Genomic DNA, 17,212 nt, shown 5'->3' with positions numbered 1-17,212 from the left:
TGGAATTTAAATTTTAAGATGCATGAGTTCAAATGGTTTCATGGCACCGAGTTTTGAGATTATATTAGGTGCTGCTCACTGATTCACAACCAGCAGCTACCCGTTTTTCTGATTCACAAATTCAGTGAAATGTTGCTGTAAATTTGCATCTGTCAGTTTTTTCAGCTGACTGAAGTATAAACCAGTGAGTTTTCATTGCAATTTATAAGATATCTTAGATTCAATTCTTGTACAACAGGAATTTTCCCTCTCATTGTAAGGAATTTTGTGTAGACACAGGAAAGAACTAAGAAAAGGCTCAGATAGAGCATGGAAATGTGTCCCCTGAGCGTGCAGTCCAGGCAGGGCCATGCCCCATGGGTTGCAATGTTGCAAAAACTTTCACTTGTAGGCGATGCTAAGTTAAAGCTCATAAAATGAAAAGGGAATAGTAAATATACTAGTAACAGTCAAAACCATATAACCAAGGCCAGAATTCACACTGGAGTGAGGGTCGGTGGTTTGATTTGATTTGATGCTGAGGGACGTGGTTGAGTTGCTGAGGGACATGGTTTAGTAGTGACTTGGCAGTGCTAGGTTAACGGTTGCACTGAGTGATCTTAAAGGTCTCTTCCAACCGTTACGATTCTATGATTATTTTTTTTAAGTGTCTCCACATACAATATCGCCTTTTTACTTAAGTGTGAGGTTAATTTGCTACACTGTTTTTATTATTCATTTAAATGTTTGAAACTTCTTTAAAAATAGATTGCTGCATTCTCTGTGAAGAATTTTTTGCAGTTTTGTTAGAGTTCCTCTAAGTAACACTTGTTTTAGCTGGGGTATTTGGGGAGTTTTACCTGAGTTACTTTCTGTGGAGTGAAACGTAGTGAGAATGAAGTAACTACAGAGGCTTCTGGAGATGTTCTGAGTGTGCTCACATTATGTCAGTGATTGACTTAAATGTTTTACCTGAGAGGATCACCATTATGATAGACGTGACCGTGTTCAAGGTTATTCTTGTTTTATCTTGAGTAGCACACCATGGACGCTTCCAAGTCATCCAGGGGAAGCAGAGAGGGCACTGGAACTGGGCTTTCGTTTACAGATCTTTAATGATCATTTATAATAATGATTTATAAAAGCAATCATAAGTAAAACCAGAAAATTGCTGTCATGCAACAGCTTTGCTCTAGTGATACCAGGATCTCGTTGTTTTCACGATGATATATTTATGTGCTTTCTAGTAGCTATGTAGAGAATTCAAATTAGAATTCCAGTTATAGGTGGCCATTCTGGATTTTTTATTTAATTTTATATGTTTAATTATAATTTTATTTAAGGCTAAGTGAATTTTTAATTGAAACATTGTCTCACATGTATAGCTGGCAAGCCAGAACTTTAGGACTTCTCTCTGAATTTAGACACAGCATTTTATTCAGATGATGCAAATCTGGTGCTCCCTCATGAAAACCTCTTAAAAGTGCTGTCTAAATGTTTACATTTCCTGGTAATACTTTTTTGATTAGTACTACAAAAGCAACCAAGAATGAGGCTCTGTTGCACTAGGCATTGTACACAAACAATACATTAGATAATTCCTGCCTCAAAAGCTTCTGTCTAATAAACATTCAAGATAGATGTGGGGGATGAAAGAGCTTTGATGTGCAAGTGGATATGATTGTGTGATGACAGAAAAGGGTCTGTTTGGACTCTGTGGGAAGGTTAATGAATTTAGAGCTAGCAAATGGGTAGAAGCACAGCGAGAAAGGATAAGAAATGATTAGTGAGTAAAGAAATGAGGTGAGTTAATTTGTGTTGTGTGTATATGCTTTTATAATTTGCATATCCGTTCAACATTGTATGGTGGGGTTTTTTTGCCTTTTCTTCTTTTTAGGATGCAAAATACAGTAATTCAGGTGGTGAATAAACTTGGAGACTTTTTGTTCTCAGATGATGTATGTGAAACAACAAGTCATGTAGTCACAGGGAGTCCTCGCCGTACCTTGAATGTTATGCTGGGAATTGCCCGTGGCTGTTGGATTGTTTCTTATGAATGGGTAAGAAATATTTTTTCATTTTACTACAGAATCAATTGAACTTATTTTGTACAGCTGAAATATCACCCATATACCCATGTTTGTGTCCATGCTACATACAACGGTGCAATGTTGTTTAGATATTCGGGCATAGGTAGTTCAATTAGAGGAAATTTGTGTGAAGCTCTGTTACTGTTACTCACAGTCTTTCAGTACTTAATCTAACCCAAGTATTTCTGTATTGTACCTCAGTGTGTGTTTTAGAAATGCCTGAAGTCTTATCTTATATATGAGAAACTCAGGTCACGTGCATTTTTGGACAGATTAAAGGCTAACCAGACCATTTCTGCTCAACGTTAACCAAGTCATATTATGCAGTTTGAATTTTTTATATACTGATTTAATATATTTCTGTTGTGTTCTGAAACACGTATTGTGTGCAGCATTGGTAAAAATGAAAGGAATTAGGAGATATTTTGCTGCATAGTGGGAAAACTATAAAACAAAAAAAAATTAAGGAAAGCTATTTGTAGATGAGTAGTTTTGAAAGTTTGTAATTTACAGAAATTTTTCCCAGATATACACATCAAATAATCATTGTATATCCTCAAAATTTCTTCTGGGCTACTACATAAAGTTACCAGACTGTTACTGTAAAGACAAGATAATAATGAATTGCTGTACTGGGTCCAGCTGGGATGGAGTTATTTTTCTTCATTGTAGCCTGTATGGTGCTTTGTTTTAGACTGGTGACCGAAACCACCAGTGTTTATCTGGTGATGACCCACCAGTGTTTTAGCTGTTGCTCAACAGTGCTTACACAGCATCAGGGTGTTCTCTGTTTTTTGGTCAGCCCCCCCAGTAAGTAGGCTGGGGGTGCACAAGAAGTTGGGAGGGGACTCAGCTGGGACAGCTGGCCCCAACTGATGAAAGAGATTTTCCATACCATATGTCATCATGCTCAGCTATAAAACTGGGAGGGGTTTTTCCGAAGCAGCCATTGCTCATAGACTGGCAGGGCATCGATCTGCTGGTGGGAACAATTATTTTAACATCACTGAAGGGGTTTTTAAACTTTTTTTTTTCCCTTCACTTATTAACTATCTTTATCTTAATCCATAAGGTGTTTTTTTTCCTTGCTTTTGCCCATCCAGTTCTCTCCCCCATCCTGCTGGACTAGGGAGTGAGTAGTGACCAGTGGGGAGCTTACCTGTCACTCCAGGATTGAACCACCTCAATTGCTCACTGTGACAATAGAGAGTAACCACTCAATCTCACATGGCAGATGACAGTTTTTCAACTTTCCTCGTGTTTCCAGAGCTATAAAACATAGCTGTTGGAATTTATATCTTATACAAAAAGGGGTTGTACAATAACTTTACATTTCTTGGTTTCCTTTTTCTTATACATACTTCAAATTTAGATGTTGGGCTGAAAACAAACTCCTGTTGACATTTTGTTTTCAAGATGCCTGGCACTTACCAGCGTGAAGCTTGTCCTATGTGAGATACATGTAGTTATCTGAAGAAGCTCCTATGGTATACTTCAGGGTTTTCAGAAGTTCTTGGTGATTAGTATCCCTTGGAATAAAGAGATTCGCATCTTTGGTCATCTTAACAATTTGGTAATGTACCTTTGTGGAAAAAAAGACCAATAGCATCCTTGGCTGTATTAAGAGGAACATATTTGTTTGGACAAACATTCTCCACAGATCCATTCCAGCCTCAACTATTATATGATTCTACGCACCTATGAATGAAATACATTGAAAAATCTGTCCTGTGCTTAGCTTTGTATGGAGTTTTAAACAAGTAACAGCATATTTGCTATAAGTTACTTTCTCCTAACAGGGTAGTCAAACATGAAAGCTGTATAGTTCCTTGAGAAAAAGCTTCAAATAACTAGTAAGATAGCTAAAGATGTATAGAACTACTACAAATATCCAGTTAAATAGTTTCCTATCTTTGTACATAATGCAGTATTTGGATAATCAGTATTCTGGCAATTGCCGTCCTAGAATTTCATTGCCCATTTTATGCACTGCGCTTCTATGAACCAGTCCATGGTGAAAACATCAACACATGATCTCCATAGACCAATGTTGATTAGTAGCAATGCCAAATTTTCCCCTGCTAGCTTACAGTTTATCTTTTAGACTCATCACAGGATCATCTATATCCGTCATATAATACCAATAAGTTAAATGGAATTGTTCCAAGGGTTATTTTGTTCCCATAGGTATTATTGGATCAAACGCTGAAGCTGTCTTCACTCATCTTATTGATGCTACTTAGAGAAAGTTCTAAACTTACTACGAGAGCTGTATGAGAAGGAGCTAGAGGAAAACTTCAGAATTCAGTTCTCCAAATCATAAGTTCGTTCAATCTTATACTATCTGCCTATCTATGAATATTGCTATTAGTAGTTTTTTTATAGCTGTACTTAAATCTTTCACTGAGGCTGGGTACAACTTTGTCCATAAAGGTTTAATCCCTCAAGTAATTAAGTCATTTATTTCACTGAAAGTAAATACTGCTTTGAACTTTTTGAAAAATTATTTCTTAATCTGGTTAAATCTATGCATTTTATCACATAATATCATTATTGTCTTATTTCTAATTATGTCACTGGCATAATTTTGCCATCTTTTTACCTAAATTTGTTAACTGAATACTTTAACTAGAGAAGAGAAAGCTGAAGCCTTATTTAACCATCGTGAGGAACTCTGTAGAAAAATAGTCAGGAGAATTTCATTTAAGCAAAGTAATCTTTCCCTTTTATTAATGCTACAATACTGAATCCTTTAAATGCCTTTCTATACCGTTGTCAATCCTACCATAAGTACTTTCATTGGTAAAATAATTCAAATTCAACAATTAAAATAATTAATCAGTCTGGAGAAATCAGAAACCTTTTAAACAAGGTATTAATTTTGAGTATTAATTAATTTTAAGCAAGGTATTAATTAAGTAATTAAAATAAATTTTAATTGTCTTTTGGAAGATGTTTCTCAATGCTTTAAGAAGCTGAAATATTATTTACCTTTGCCTTTTGATGTACAACATGGAGATATAATTTAGGCTGCAATATTTTTTCTTCTTCTGAGAAAAAATGATCTTTTTAAAGATAGATCTTGGAGAAATATCAAATTTACTATTAGACACTTAATCTTCATAGCACTCCGCTAACGTATTTCAAGAGGAGTTATTCAAGTAGAAATACCATATGATCACTCAGTGTGCTAGCTGGATGGCTAGGAGGCCTTAAATAACAACTAGTCAAACTGTGTTTTCAGACCCTTGAGAACTGAATATTTGACATAAGTTTTCCTATATAGTGTGAATAAAAGAACATAGCTGATGTGGACATGCAAAGGAAAACTTTGCACCAAGGTTAACCTTATAGCTGTATAGCTGTATAACCTGCAGGACACTTGTTGGAGCTTCATGCCATACAGGTTGCCTGCTACTGAATTGGATAAAATAGTCCATGCTTGAGGATGAAGTAACAGAAGATTGATCAACTCGATTCTAAAGTCCAAAGGAAAACATTCTTTAAGGTTGTAAGAAGTCCACAGAAAAACTAGGTTTTCCCACTCTCCTCTTCCCTCCCTATTTCTTCCTTTCTTGGGTCCTCCATGACCAGCCAGACTGCCTTCTGCAAGAATCTGATACATTCTTAATATCTCAATGTTATCAGCTGTATTTTCTTAACTTGCGATACTCCTATATCCAGCATTCATGCTTGATCCGCACTGTACTACTTTATCATTAAATTTTAAGATAAATCTTTTGTAACTGCACATTTGAAAACTTCTAGATAGCTCTTTCCTCTCAATATAAATGCTTTTATATTCTGAAGTATTTCAGCCTTTCTTAGTCCTTTTCCACATTCTAAGGAACTTTTGAGTATGAAGATATTACCTATTTACCAAGAAAAAGTAGTTTACTCAGTATTGCAAATCATAACTTGTTTTTGTCCTATATGAATTTGAAGCATTTTTTTAGTGTCGCTATGAGAATATACTGCTTGAAAATTTGTCTCTGGCAAAGTCAGAAGGAAACTTTCAGTGACTTAGAATGGAGAGCTCTTGCCTTTGTGTTCCTGAAAACTGAATGTTTTAGTGAGTGGTGACCTAATTATTTACTTCAGGACCTGTTCATGACCTCTGTATCTAATTTTCCTTTTATCTAAGAAAGTAGATAGGATGCCTTTGTACTCAATTCCAGAACCATGATAGACAAGCATTAATCCATCTTTTGTTAAGATAAACAAAATTCATTTCTAAACAAAATTCTGTAAATACTACAGGGACTGATAGAGGTTGTTACTGTAAAATTGGCCTGGAAAATGAAATAGGATTACTTAATCATAACTAATCTTTTGGGTTTATGTTTTAATTTATTTGGGTTGTTTGCCAGTTACTCTTGGTACAAACATGATTTTGGTACTATAAGGACATGATGTACACATTATACAGCATGGTACATCTGTTCCTGCTCAAGATTATTTACAAATATTGTTTTCATGCAGCATGTCTCTAAGAATTGTATGAGAAGTTACAATTTTCTTGGTTCAGTTAAAGTTGATTTATTTTGTGATTAAAAGAGAAATGGCTTGGATTAACAAGTTTCTTTTATTTGAACAAATATATGTAGCTGTAAGTATAAAGCTGACCGATTTCAATATTCCTATCGTAAATTGTAAAAAGCAGTTGTAAAAAATATACACAGGTACCACCTTAACATTTTTAACTTAAAATCCTAAGTATGTTTTTAAGAAGCTACTACACTTTTCTTGGCTAAACAGAGCAATGCATTATCAGGTTTTGAATATTTTTTTAAATTCAAATTTAACAATTTCAATATTAAAAATATTTGAATATTTTTTAATATTTCATTGATTTATTAATTTCATTAATTTCATAATAAATCAATTTAATTGATTTAATAATTAATTAATTAATTATCATTAACTAATTTTTAGGTTTCGTATGATGTAATGACTATATAAATTAATTTCTCTTTGTACAGCTGTTGCATTTTCAAATATTTGGTTGTGCGTTTTCTAAAAGTAAACATAATATTCTTTGGATTTTTGTAAAGTTCAACAGTAAGTTTGAAGATGTACTGCTTTTCATTATCAACAAAAAATCACTCTTCACTTCCAATAGCCCGCAAAATTGGACACCTGCCCTCCCCTCACAAGTAAAACACCACTTGCCACATCACACAAAGCACCAGCTTTTGCAGCAGTTCATGTTAGAGGTTGCTGGTTCCCCTGAAAGTTGTTAAGCATCAGCTGCTTTGGACTAAAGACTCTAGGAATGGTTTTTGATAACAAAATTACTTCCTAAATTCAGTTTGCAGTTTGCTGCTTCTAGCAACAGATTGAGGGCAAAAGAGCCCTTTACAGAAAGTTATTTTCCTACATCCAACTGGGCCATTTTATAAGATTTACATTACTAGTTTATAATCTGTCTGTTCAGTTTAGAATCTTGTTTAGTTAGTGAGCTATAAGATTGTAAAGGATAACTTTATCATGCTCGATATCTATTATGCCTATTTTTGTCTAAGAGGAACATCTCATAGCACTGCTTCCCAAATTTTATGAGGTACAGTTTTATAATTTCAGTTAAAACTAATAATATATGGATTTGTACGGCATCTTCCAAAAGAATAAAAAAATACAGAATATTTCTGTTAATTGTGAATCAAGCATGGGAATAATTTCACGCACTGATGAAATTCAGCTTGTCCTAAGGTGAATAATGGCAACAGTTTAATGGTGCATGGCTGTGCTAACAGTAAGAAACAGACATCATCTATTTGAAATGGCTAGAGAACTATTTAGGGAAAATGTGACTGCCAGAGGTAAGATTATCCTAAACACAGGGATTTATTTTCTAATAAATTCCATATATCCCATTTTGGGGGTGTATGTACACTTATTGTTGACTTAGTACTACCTGTTGCTGTAGGAGCAGCAGGGTATTGGGGGGGTGCTGTGGTTTTTGGGGTTGCACGTATGAATCGTGCTGTCTCCTACTAGCGGGTAACAATGCTTTTTTTGGCTCGTATTTAAGGCGTACCAAATGGCAACTACAGGAAGGATGTTGAGAAGTTCAAATATCTGTAAAAGGGAAAAGTTGTTGAATTGTGTGACAGTGGACAAAAGGTGGCAAAGAACTTACCAGTCTTTTACCTACATGAGAAGCTTAATGGCTCAGCTCACCGTCATGAAGCCAAGGAGGAAAAGTAACTCCTCTTCCATCAGAGTGTGCTTCAGAATTTAGACCATCTAGAAATTAGTAGGAAAATGCCCTTTATGCAACTCAAGGGCAGAGCCATGGGAGGAACTTCAGCCTCTTTCCATTTTCCCATAAAGGGATTGTCTCTGAGCACCCTTTGGGAGGCTTTTAATATTATAGTCTATCAATTGCAGTTTATAATGATAAATTGTTTTGAGGAATGGTTTAGAAAATCAACGCAGGAAAAATGATGGATGGAGTAGTTTTGGGAAAGTTTTCCCCCAAAAAAATATTAGAAACAGTGTATTTCAGAACCTGAAAGTATAACCACTTCAAGTAGGTTTTTTTTCTGTTAACCATTTTGTGATGGCCCTGATGAAAAAAGAACTCTGAAAGTGTTCCAAAGTGTTAGGATTGGTAGTCTCCAAGCATCATATTGATCCAGTGTTTCAGAGCTCAGTTGAACACAAATTATCATGTATTTTCCAGACAGTCAGTACTCTGCACTGTCAGCGACCTTTTTTTATGCTTTAGAATGTGAACTGTGAGGAGTGTTTGATACACCAGATGGGTGTTCCCATTCAGAGGGACCTTGACAGGCTGGAGAAATGGGCCAGTGGGAACCTCTTGAAGTTCAATGGTTAACTGAACCAAGAGAACAGAACTGATACAGCATGACTTCCCTTTTCAAATCTTTACTCTAATTTCACGTATTGTGATGCAAAAAGTTCACTTTTCTAATATCCTCACAAGGTTTTGAAATTTCATGTAGCTATGCATAGAAATACCGCTTTGGTATTTTAATGATTTGTTTCAGTTGTAAAACTTTATCTTTCTGATTGCTTGATTTTTCAGCGAATCATTTGGTTTGGGTAAATGAAATATCAAACCAACTATTGCAACTGCACAGTTACTTCTAATTACACATTCAAAGAGTTTGCTGTAAGAGTTCTACTTACTGCTTAATTTATTTTAGGTCCTGTGGTCTTTGGAATTGGGCCGTTGGATCTCAGAGGAACCATATGAGCTTTCATCCAGCTTCCCTGCAGCTCCTGTAAGTTTAATAGCCCTTTAGGCTTGTGAACTTTCTTTTGTTTATCTGGAAAATGTTTGTCCCTCTAAACAGGTTTTGTGAACACGAAGGCCTACTAGAAAAAAAAAAAAAATTAAAGCAAATACTGCAAGGAGTTATTTTGTCCTTCAACCATTACTTTTTGAAGTGTGTGTAAAAACTTCGGTATGCATGGAAAATGCAAAAAATTGATTCACCAATTAACAGCTGAATAGACTAGCTGCTTATTTAAGTGTAAATGTCCTTTAATGTATTTGTGGCATATTTTATTTCTATCTGTGCTTGTATATAAGCTGGAGAGGCATGTTGGCACCTAACAGAAAGATTATTCAGGTCATGGACTCAGTATTTTCAGCCCAGAAATTACTTTGTCAATGGAAAACTACTGTGGGCTTTTAAAACTACAAAGTAAGTAAAATGAAGCATTTTTCCTGCCTTTGATCGTTCTGAAGTACTGAATTGTGAACTAGTGCAGAAGTGTGTATGTGGTGGTATGGTGTATCTGCAGACCCGAGTGTATCTGCACTTTGTGTGTTGTAATTGATTAAATGGTAATTTTATTTTGGTTTAAAAACAAGTAGAATTCTAGCAGGTTACTAGTCAATCACTCTAATAGTTTTGCCAAAAAACGTTTCACAATTTCTCTTATATTGTAGCAGCTAGTTAAATATAATATCGTCCGCTACTTGTTTCTCCAAGTTTCATACGGGCTTTGAAGAATGAGCATTTAATGTGGTTTGAACTATTCTTACTATCATTTTATTAACTGTTAAGAACTTATTTTTAACATTGTTTCCAAATCTATAATTTCTGTAAACTTACATGTTCAAGATGAAGACTTTATTTCATAAATTTTATGTTCTCAAAGTGTAGGGAAACTGTAACAGTTATTCTGAAATAAGCCCAAAGAAATTAATCATTCATTATAATGTAGTATTTTTTCTAAAAGGAGAAAGTAATTTTTTTTGTATAGCAAATACATTAAGAATGGTAAAATTTAATGTGAAAAATAACTAAGAAACATGTTCTTTTTTTTCCCCTTTTTTCTCTATTTGTATGAAAAAAAGAATACAATACTTCAGATTAAACTGAGTTTTCTATTTCTTCTCAGACTACTATGCTATCAGTAACAACTTACATAGCTTTGTTTGGAAGTGAGTCCTGCTGTGATTGTTTTTTAGATTCTGTTTACAGTTTTTATTCCTAAAGCAGAAGTAAAGAGGGCTTGAGAGATGGTGAGAAGATAAAACTGAAGGAGGTTATGGTTGTGCTGAGAACCTGAATCACTTCTGTTTGCAGTGTTCTCCTCTTGCAGAGGAACAAAGTCAGTGTCCAAGGTCGTCTTTCCATCACCTTTCCAATCATTCCCTATTCAAGTCATTCTGGTTTCTTACTGTAACAGATATCTTATTTTTAAAAATACGATTATTATTTGAACGTGAATGGTGTTTATATTCCCTTTCTTTTCTTATTATTCTTTCTCTATTTAGAGAAAATGGAAGTGCATTCTAGTTTAATATACCATTTATTTGATTACAGGAAGGAACTGAAAGAAGGGGTTATCTTGCTGTTATGTTTTAATTGTCTGTACCAAGTCCAAAGCAGTTGTTGCAGCCTTCTTTTTCCTATCATTGCATTCCTTCCAAAATGTCCTCCTCTCACTTTACTTCAGTGTTTGCAGTTTAAGCCATGCACTCTCGCTTAGATAAAATGTCCTTTAAAAATATATTCACTCTAAATTTTTACATTCATGTTCATAAATTACTCCATTTCCTCCAAAACTGAAAGTCTCAATAAACAACTGAACTGTTCAATGTCTACATCAATGTCTTCAATCACTTTCCCAGAACAGTCATCAAAAAGCCTTAAGCTTAATAAAGACTTTCTTACAACAAATCAAAACTAGCCATGCAATATTTAATTGTTCTTATCATATAGTGTTTTCTTACTAAAATAATGAAGGTTAATGTCAACCACAAGTTAGAACTATTTTCTGTTGCCAGGTTGAGCATTCACACTATGCCAGATTCCATCATGGTTTTGAAAAAGCTTTTATTTTAATTTATTATTTTTTTTAGATTATTGGGCTGGATACTCTTACTGTGTCAAACGTTGGGAGTATTTTCTTTAGTTGTCTGATTAAATGCAATGAAGCAGGAAATACAGTAATCTAGACTCAGTATTTCTACTAAATTTCACAGAATCATAAAATATTTTAGATTAGAAAGGGACCTCTGAAGGTTGCCTAGTTCAACGTTCCGCTCCAAGGGACTTTTCCAGTCCACCCTCATGGTAATAAATGAGTAAATTAAAAAGAAAATCCAATCTGAACTTGTGTTTGCTGCCTCTTGTCCCTATCTCTTGTCCCATTGCCGTGCACTCCAAGAAGGGCTTGACTCTGTCTTCTCTGTGTCCTTGATCAGGCAGGTGCAGACAGCAGTAAGGTCCCCCCTTCCCCTTCTCTTCTCCAGGCTGAAAAAGGCCAGTTCTCTCAGCCTCTCTGGATGTTGCATGCTTCTTGGTATGACTACCTCCTTTACTAGCTTGGTGGCCCTCTACTAGACCTGCTCTTTAAGACATTTCTTAGAAATTCATAAAAGCAATTTTGTGAAGTATTTTTTTTAGCTTGGGTTATGTTTATCCTTACAAGTTTGCTAGGAGAAACAATAAAATACTTAAACAGTAATCTTGAATACATTCAGATTATTTTATGCAACTCTTCAGATGATGCCTGTTAATTTACATTCATTAGATTTATTTAAAATCAGACCATGAAGTAATATTAGAAGCATTTTTTTGTCACTGCTGCCCTTTAGTAATGCTGACCCATTTTCAGAGAATGGCAGTGGTTTGAGTGGTGGGATACTCTGACACCAACTTTAATGACTGTCAGTATAAAATGAAGTGTTTTCTTCCATCTTTCTCAAAATCATTTACTGTTTTTAAGATTAATTACCTTTTGTTAAGTAAGTCCCCATAAATGTTGTGTCTGGGGGTTTTGTTTTGTTTTGGTATGAGATATATTCTCATTTTGTAACTAATTCAGTCATCTGCTGAAATTAGAAATTTACAAAGTCATTACTTTAAGGCAAAGACTAAACATGAGAATTACAACCTAAGGTTAATTTAGGAAAAAATCTGCACAAAATTATTTTGTGTGATTTATGAAGAAATATCTTCTCTATCTGAACTGCAGTGCATAGTACAAAATTTTAAAGCACGTAGTAATAATAAAAAGTTTAAAAAGCAAAAATCACCCAGTAGAGTAATTTATTCACATTGTGTCATACATTGAGGGCCTACCTACAGGGAATTTCTATGGAGAAGTCCTAACCTTACTGAAAAGAACCCAACAGTGTGACATTAATAACTTTCAGATTATTTTTTTCCTGTTTTTAAAATGTAGTAATTTGTATTTTAACTCATGAGCATAAATTTAATTGGATCAAAGAATATGCATATGTTTTTCAGTTAGGTTATTTTTACAAAACATACAGATGTACTACAGCACCAGGTGATAACTGATTGTCATAGACAACTGGACATTTGGTGTTAATGCCGTTGTCTCGGTTTGTAAAATACTGATCAGTTATTTTACAGGTAAATGACAAGGAAAGGAAAAAAAGTGCAATCTTCATAAAAATATAAAGAAACAGATAGTATATTGTAATTTTCAGGGATTTCTGTAACTTAAAGATAGTGACTGTAATAAGTACAAACTGAAAGAAATGGTGATTTTTGTACACAGTATTTCCCAAGAATAAATGCAAAGTACTTAAATGCTATTTGTCCTCTGTTAAATAAAGTAATACAGGCTATTGGAAAAAATCCCTGAATAAGTGTAAGAAATTGTTTAGGAGACTATGGGGGAAAAGAATGTATTCTTCAACTACAGTATTGAGCTAATTACAGGACAGTATTTTTTTTTATGTACATAAAAGGCAAACATGACACAGAGATAAATAGTTCTAGATCTAGTTAAGTGTTTTATATTAGAGTAATGTTTAAAGTTCAGTGATGAGGCAAAATGCATACTTCTAAAACTATTTTAGGTATTTTTCACAGTTCCAGTTATTTACTAACACATACATAACATAAATGATCAGTAAAACAGAGTCCTTAAGTTGGCTGACAGTTTCTTGGATGTTCTTTTTATTCAGTCATTTGGCCAAATCACTGTTATACCAGGTTGATGCTTTAGACTTTGTGTCTGGCTGAATAATATGAGCTTTAGCTGATCAAGGCTATTGCAATTCAGGAATTGTACTGAACTGATCCCTTCAGAACACTAGCGCATGTTTTCTGGGCTTGAAAATGAGACAAATTGCAGATGTGTGTTTATATGCTCAGCAAATGAAGTCTTTGAAGACTATACAATACGTAATTCACATAATGCAAAAGCATTTAGAAATCTGCTGGTCGAATCATCATAGTCGTGGCTTTGAGAGAGTATCCTGAGCCTTTCCAGTAGTACCACTTGATACCGTTGAACTTGTTGTTGTTCTGCCGTAATGGATAATACATTCCGTTGAGGTTAGAAGGACCACATGCATCAAACCACCACCCTGCAAGACAGAAAGCAAAGAAAAACATCAGCAGATGAAAATGTAAGCACAGTTAATTTTCATAATAGTATATAAGGACACTTTGTTCTCCTGAAATGAAAAAGAAATCTAAACCCAGGTTTTCATTCTTATGATTTGGACGTGTCGGTGTAAAATATGTCCCTCAAATTCAGCAAGGAAATGTATTTATGTATTCACTACATATTCTTGCATCTTATGTAACACATAGCCGTTTAATATTGAGAAGGGAAGGCCTTCAATCAAGCTTAATTTATTACCAATATCAAACATTACTGTTGACAGTCTCAGGGCAGAACTTGACTTGAACTGTAACAATACTGAGTCTTCTCTGTTTTTTATCTATTCTTTGGTAAATTCCTACTCTTCACAGATTTAAAATCCTTTCTTAATTGTTTTTAGAGGATTAATTCAGTTATCTGTTTCACTTCTCTGTGCAGATTTAGTTCAAAACCTCTGTGCTGAAACTTGGTAAGAAGGAAAAGGAGAAGAAAGCAACCCAAAATTATTTTGTACCCTTATGGTCCTGACCTGTTAGTGGGTCATAAGGAAAATTTATTTTTATTAATAAGATAATATTTTTATACTTCTGTTATGATGGCGATAATGTGTGTGTTCTGTTTTGCAGGGCAGTAATCCAATTATCCTTTTGGATAAACTGAAGCTGTCTTTTGTCTTGTAACTTGTGCTATAGGGAAACAAACCATTGCTTAAGAGATAACAGGAAGAGAAGTCAAATTTACAAAGCAGTTTGTTTACTTTTCAGAATGTGGAATTCTAGATTGACAAATTATACAATGGTTTGTGTGGTTCGAGATAAAAATACCACCTAAAACTCCAATAACTAGTGAACAATCATTAGAAAAATGTAGATATCTCATATATGTGGAGTATCTTAAATTTATGTATGCATTCCCATTTCATAATTATATTGAATTAAATTTTTGTACCCTTCTGCAGCATGTGCAAGATACGGCAGCTTTTGATGTTTTCTTCTCCTCTGGATAGTTTGGGTATGGAGCCGTTTCACCAACCAACTGAATCTCTAAAATAAGTTTGGGGGGGGTTAAGTGTTTTGATCTCTGGGAGTATGTTATCTCATTCGTTGGAAGAATCTACTTTCACTCTGGTTTGTTCCACAGTTACAGACTTTCTTGAGAAACTTGAAACCCCAACTTGAGAGACTGGGGTTTTTTCTCCAGTTTTACCTTCTCTTGTTTTATTTTAACTAACCTTTGTCCAATGACAAAATATTTCATTTGTAGTCACCATACTAGCATTTCTATGTGTGAGTTCTGGACTTCTTCAATAGTCAAAATTCACTAAGTCAAAATTATTACTATTTATCTCACAGACAATTTCAGTGCCAATAAAAATAGGAAGACTGAGAAACAAAAAAACATTCCTACCTCCTGTTAGCATTTGTGAACATTTGCAAATACATTTGTCATTGTCTGCATCCTTTGTGCTAAAATCATTTCCTGGTTGGCTTATACTACTTATTTTGCCCGCTGTCCCAGTAAGTCCTTTAAGGTAGATCCTGTAGAAGTGAAGAATGGAAAAACAATTATTATGTGGAAGTTAATGGTAGCTGATCTGCAAAATAATCATGGAATAGTTTGCAATAAATATCCTGTTCACATAGTTCAGTTCTCTTCTGGCCAATGTACTACTGTCAGCTGTTCTGCAGCATAATGTTTTCATAAGAGTGGAAATGGTCAGCACAATATTCTAATGAACAGTCTCCACATTTGTAGAGATGACTGTTTTATTCATGTCATATTAGAAGAAAATGAGAGTAGGTAGATAATAACTCCTGGAATTTTTCATATATATCATGCAGTTCTTAATACTGTAAGTACATTGTGTGCAATTATTTTTTTTTTTTAATTCAGTTCAAAAGTTTAAATCAAAACGTTTTTGATTCCTATTTTGCTGTTAGCACAACACGGCAATGTAGCATTACAACTTGGCATCTATGAGAGATAACGGCATTACCTGAACTACTCATTACCAACTATTAACTGATATTATAGGAGTTTCTCAATATTTCCCTTTCCACTTTACTTATTAGTCTTCCTTTTCACATCCTTCATCCTTTTATTAGTGTTAAATTATAGAATCATTTAGGTTGCAAAAGACCTTCAAGATCATTTTAAGTCCAACAGTTAACGTAACACTGCCAACTCCACCAGCACCACACCTACATATTCAGGAATGGCAACTCAACCACTTCCCTGGCCAGCCTGTTCCAACGGCCAGCAACGCTTTCGGTGAAGAAATTTTTCCTAATATCCAATCTAAATGTCCCCTGGAGCAACCTGAGGGCATTTCCTTTTGTCCTATCGCCTGTTACTTGGGAGAGAGACCGACCCCCACCTCTCTACAACCTCCTTTCAGGTAGTTGTAGAGAGTGATAATGTCTCCCCTCAGCCTCCTTTCCTCCAGGCTAAACAACCCCTGTTCCCTCAGCTGCTCCTCGTAAGACTTATCCTCCAGATAAGTCTTCCAGCTTTGTTGCCCTTCTCTGGACACGCTCCAGCACCTCAGTGTCTGTCTTGTAGTGAGAGGCCCAAAACTGAACACAGTATTTGAGGTGTGTCCTCACCAGTGCTGAGTACAGGGAGATGATCACTTCCCTAGTCCTGCTGGCCATGCTACTTCTGATACAAGCCAGGATGCTGTTGGCCGCCTTGGCCACCTGGGCACACTGCTGGCTCATATTCAGCTGGCTGTCGACCAACACCCCCAGGTCCTTTTCCGCTGGGCAGCTTTCCAGCCACTCTTCCCCAGGCCTGTAATGCTGGCCTCAGACCATTGATTCAGCCTGTCTAGATCCCTCTATAGAGCCTTCTTACCCTCAGGCAGACCAACACTCCCGCCCAATTTGGCATCATCTGCAAACTTACTGAGAGTGCACTTGACCCCCTTATCCAGGTCGTTGATAAAGATATTAAACAGAACCGGCCCCATTACTGAGCCCTGGGGAAACACCACTTGTGACCAGCCGCCAACTGGATTTAAATCCATTCACCACAACCCTCGGGGCCTGGCCATTCAGCCAGTTTTTTACCCAGCAAAGAGCACACACATCCAAGCCATGAGCAGCCAGTTTCTTATGGAGAATGCTGTGGAAAGGTGTCAAAGGCTTTACCAAATTCCAGGTAAACAACATCCACAGCCTTTCCCTCATCCACTAAGTGGGTCACCTTTTCATAGAAAGAAATCAGGTTTGTCAAGCAGGACCTGCCTTTCATGAACCCATACTGACTGGGCCTGATCACTTGGT

At 35.5% G+C, this 17,212-nt stretch overlaps 2 protein-coding genes across 7 annotated transcripts in view; one reads left to right on the top strand and one right to left on the bottom strand.

The window, feature by feature from the left end:
- MCPH1 (microcephalin 1) overlaps positions 1-17,212 on the top strand; it is a 136,533-nt gene that overhangs the window by 37,377 nt on the left and 81,944 nt on the right. For all 3 annotated transcript variants that reach the window (XM_063330339.1, XM_063330338.1, XM_063330337.1), the window contains 2 exons: positions 1,877-2,039; positions 9,245-9,322. In XM_063330339.1, coding sequence (XP_063186409.1) covers positions 1,877-2,039; positions 9,245-9,322 — 241 coding nt within the window. The remainder of the gene's footprint in view (positions 1-1,876; positions 2,040-9,244; positions 9,323-17,212) is intronic.
- Positions 10,337-17,212, bottom strand: part of ANGPT2 (angiopoietin 2) — a 49,552-nt gene continuing 42,676 nt past the window's right edge. For all 4 annotated transcript variants that reach the window (XM_063330340.1, XM_063330341.1, XM_063330344.1 and 1 more), the window contains 2 exons: positions 15,333-15,463; positions 10,337-13,905 (listed from right to left, as the gene is read on the bottom strand). In XM_063330340.1, coding sequence (XP_063186410.1) covers positions 13,745-13,905; positions 15,333-15,463 — 292 coding nt within the window. In that variant the 3' untranslated portion in view covers positions 10,337-13,744. The remainder of the gene's footprint in view (positions 13,906-15,332; positions 15,464-17,212) is intronic.

The sequence above is a fragment of the Chroicocephalus ridibundus genome, chromosome 3 (genome assembly GCF_963924245.1).
Source record: "Chroicocephalus ridibundus chromosome 3, bChrRid1.1, whole genome shotgun sequence".
In the NCBI taxonomy this organism is placed as follows: domain Eukaryota; kingdom Metazoa; phylum Chordata; class Aves; order Charadriiformes; family Laridae; genus Chroicocephalus; species Chroicocephalus ridibundus.
Note: the sequence above shows the minus strand (reverse complement) of the source record. Positions and strands in the feature narration are given on the sequence as shown.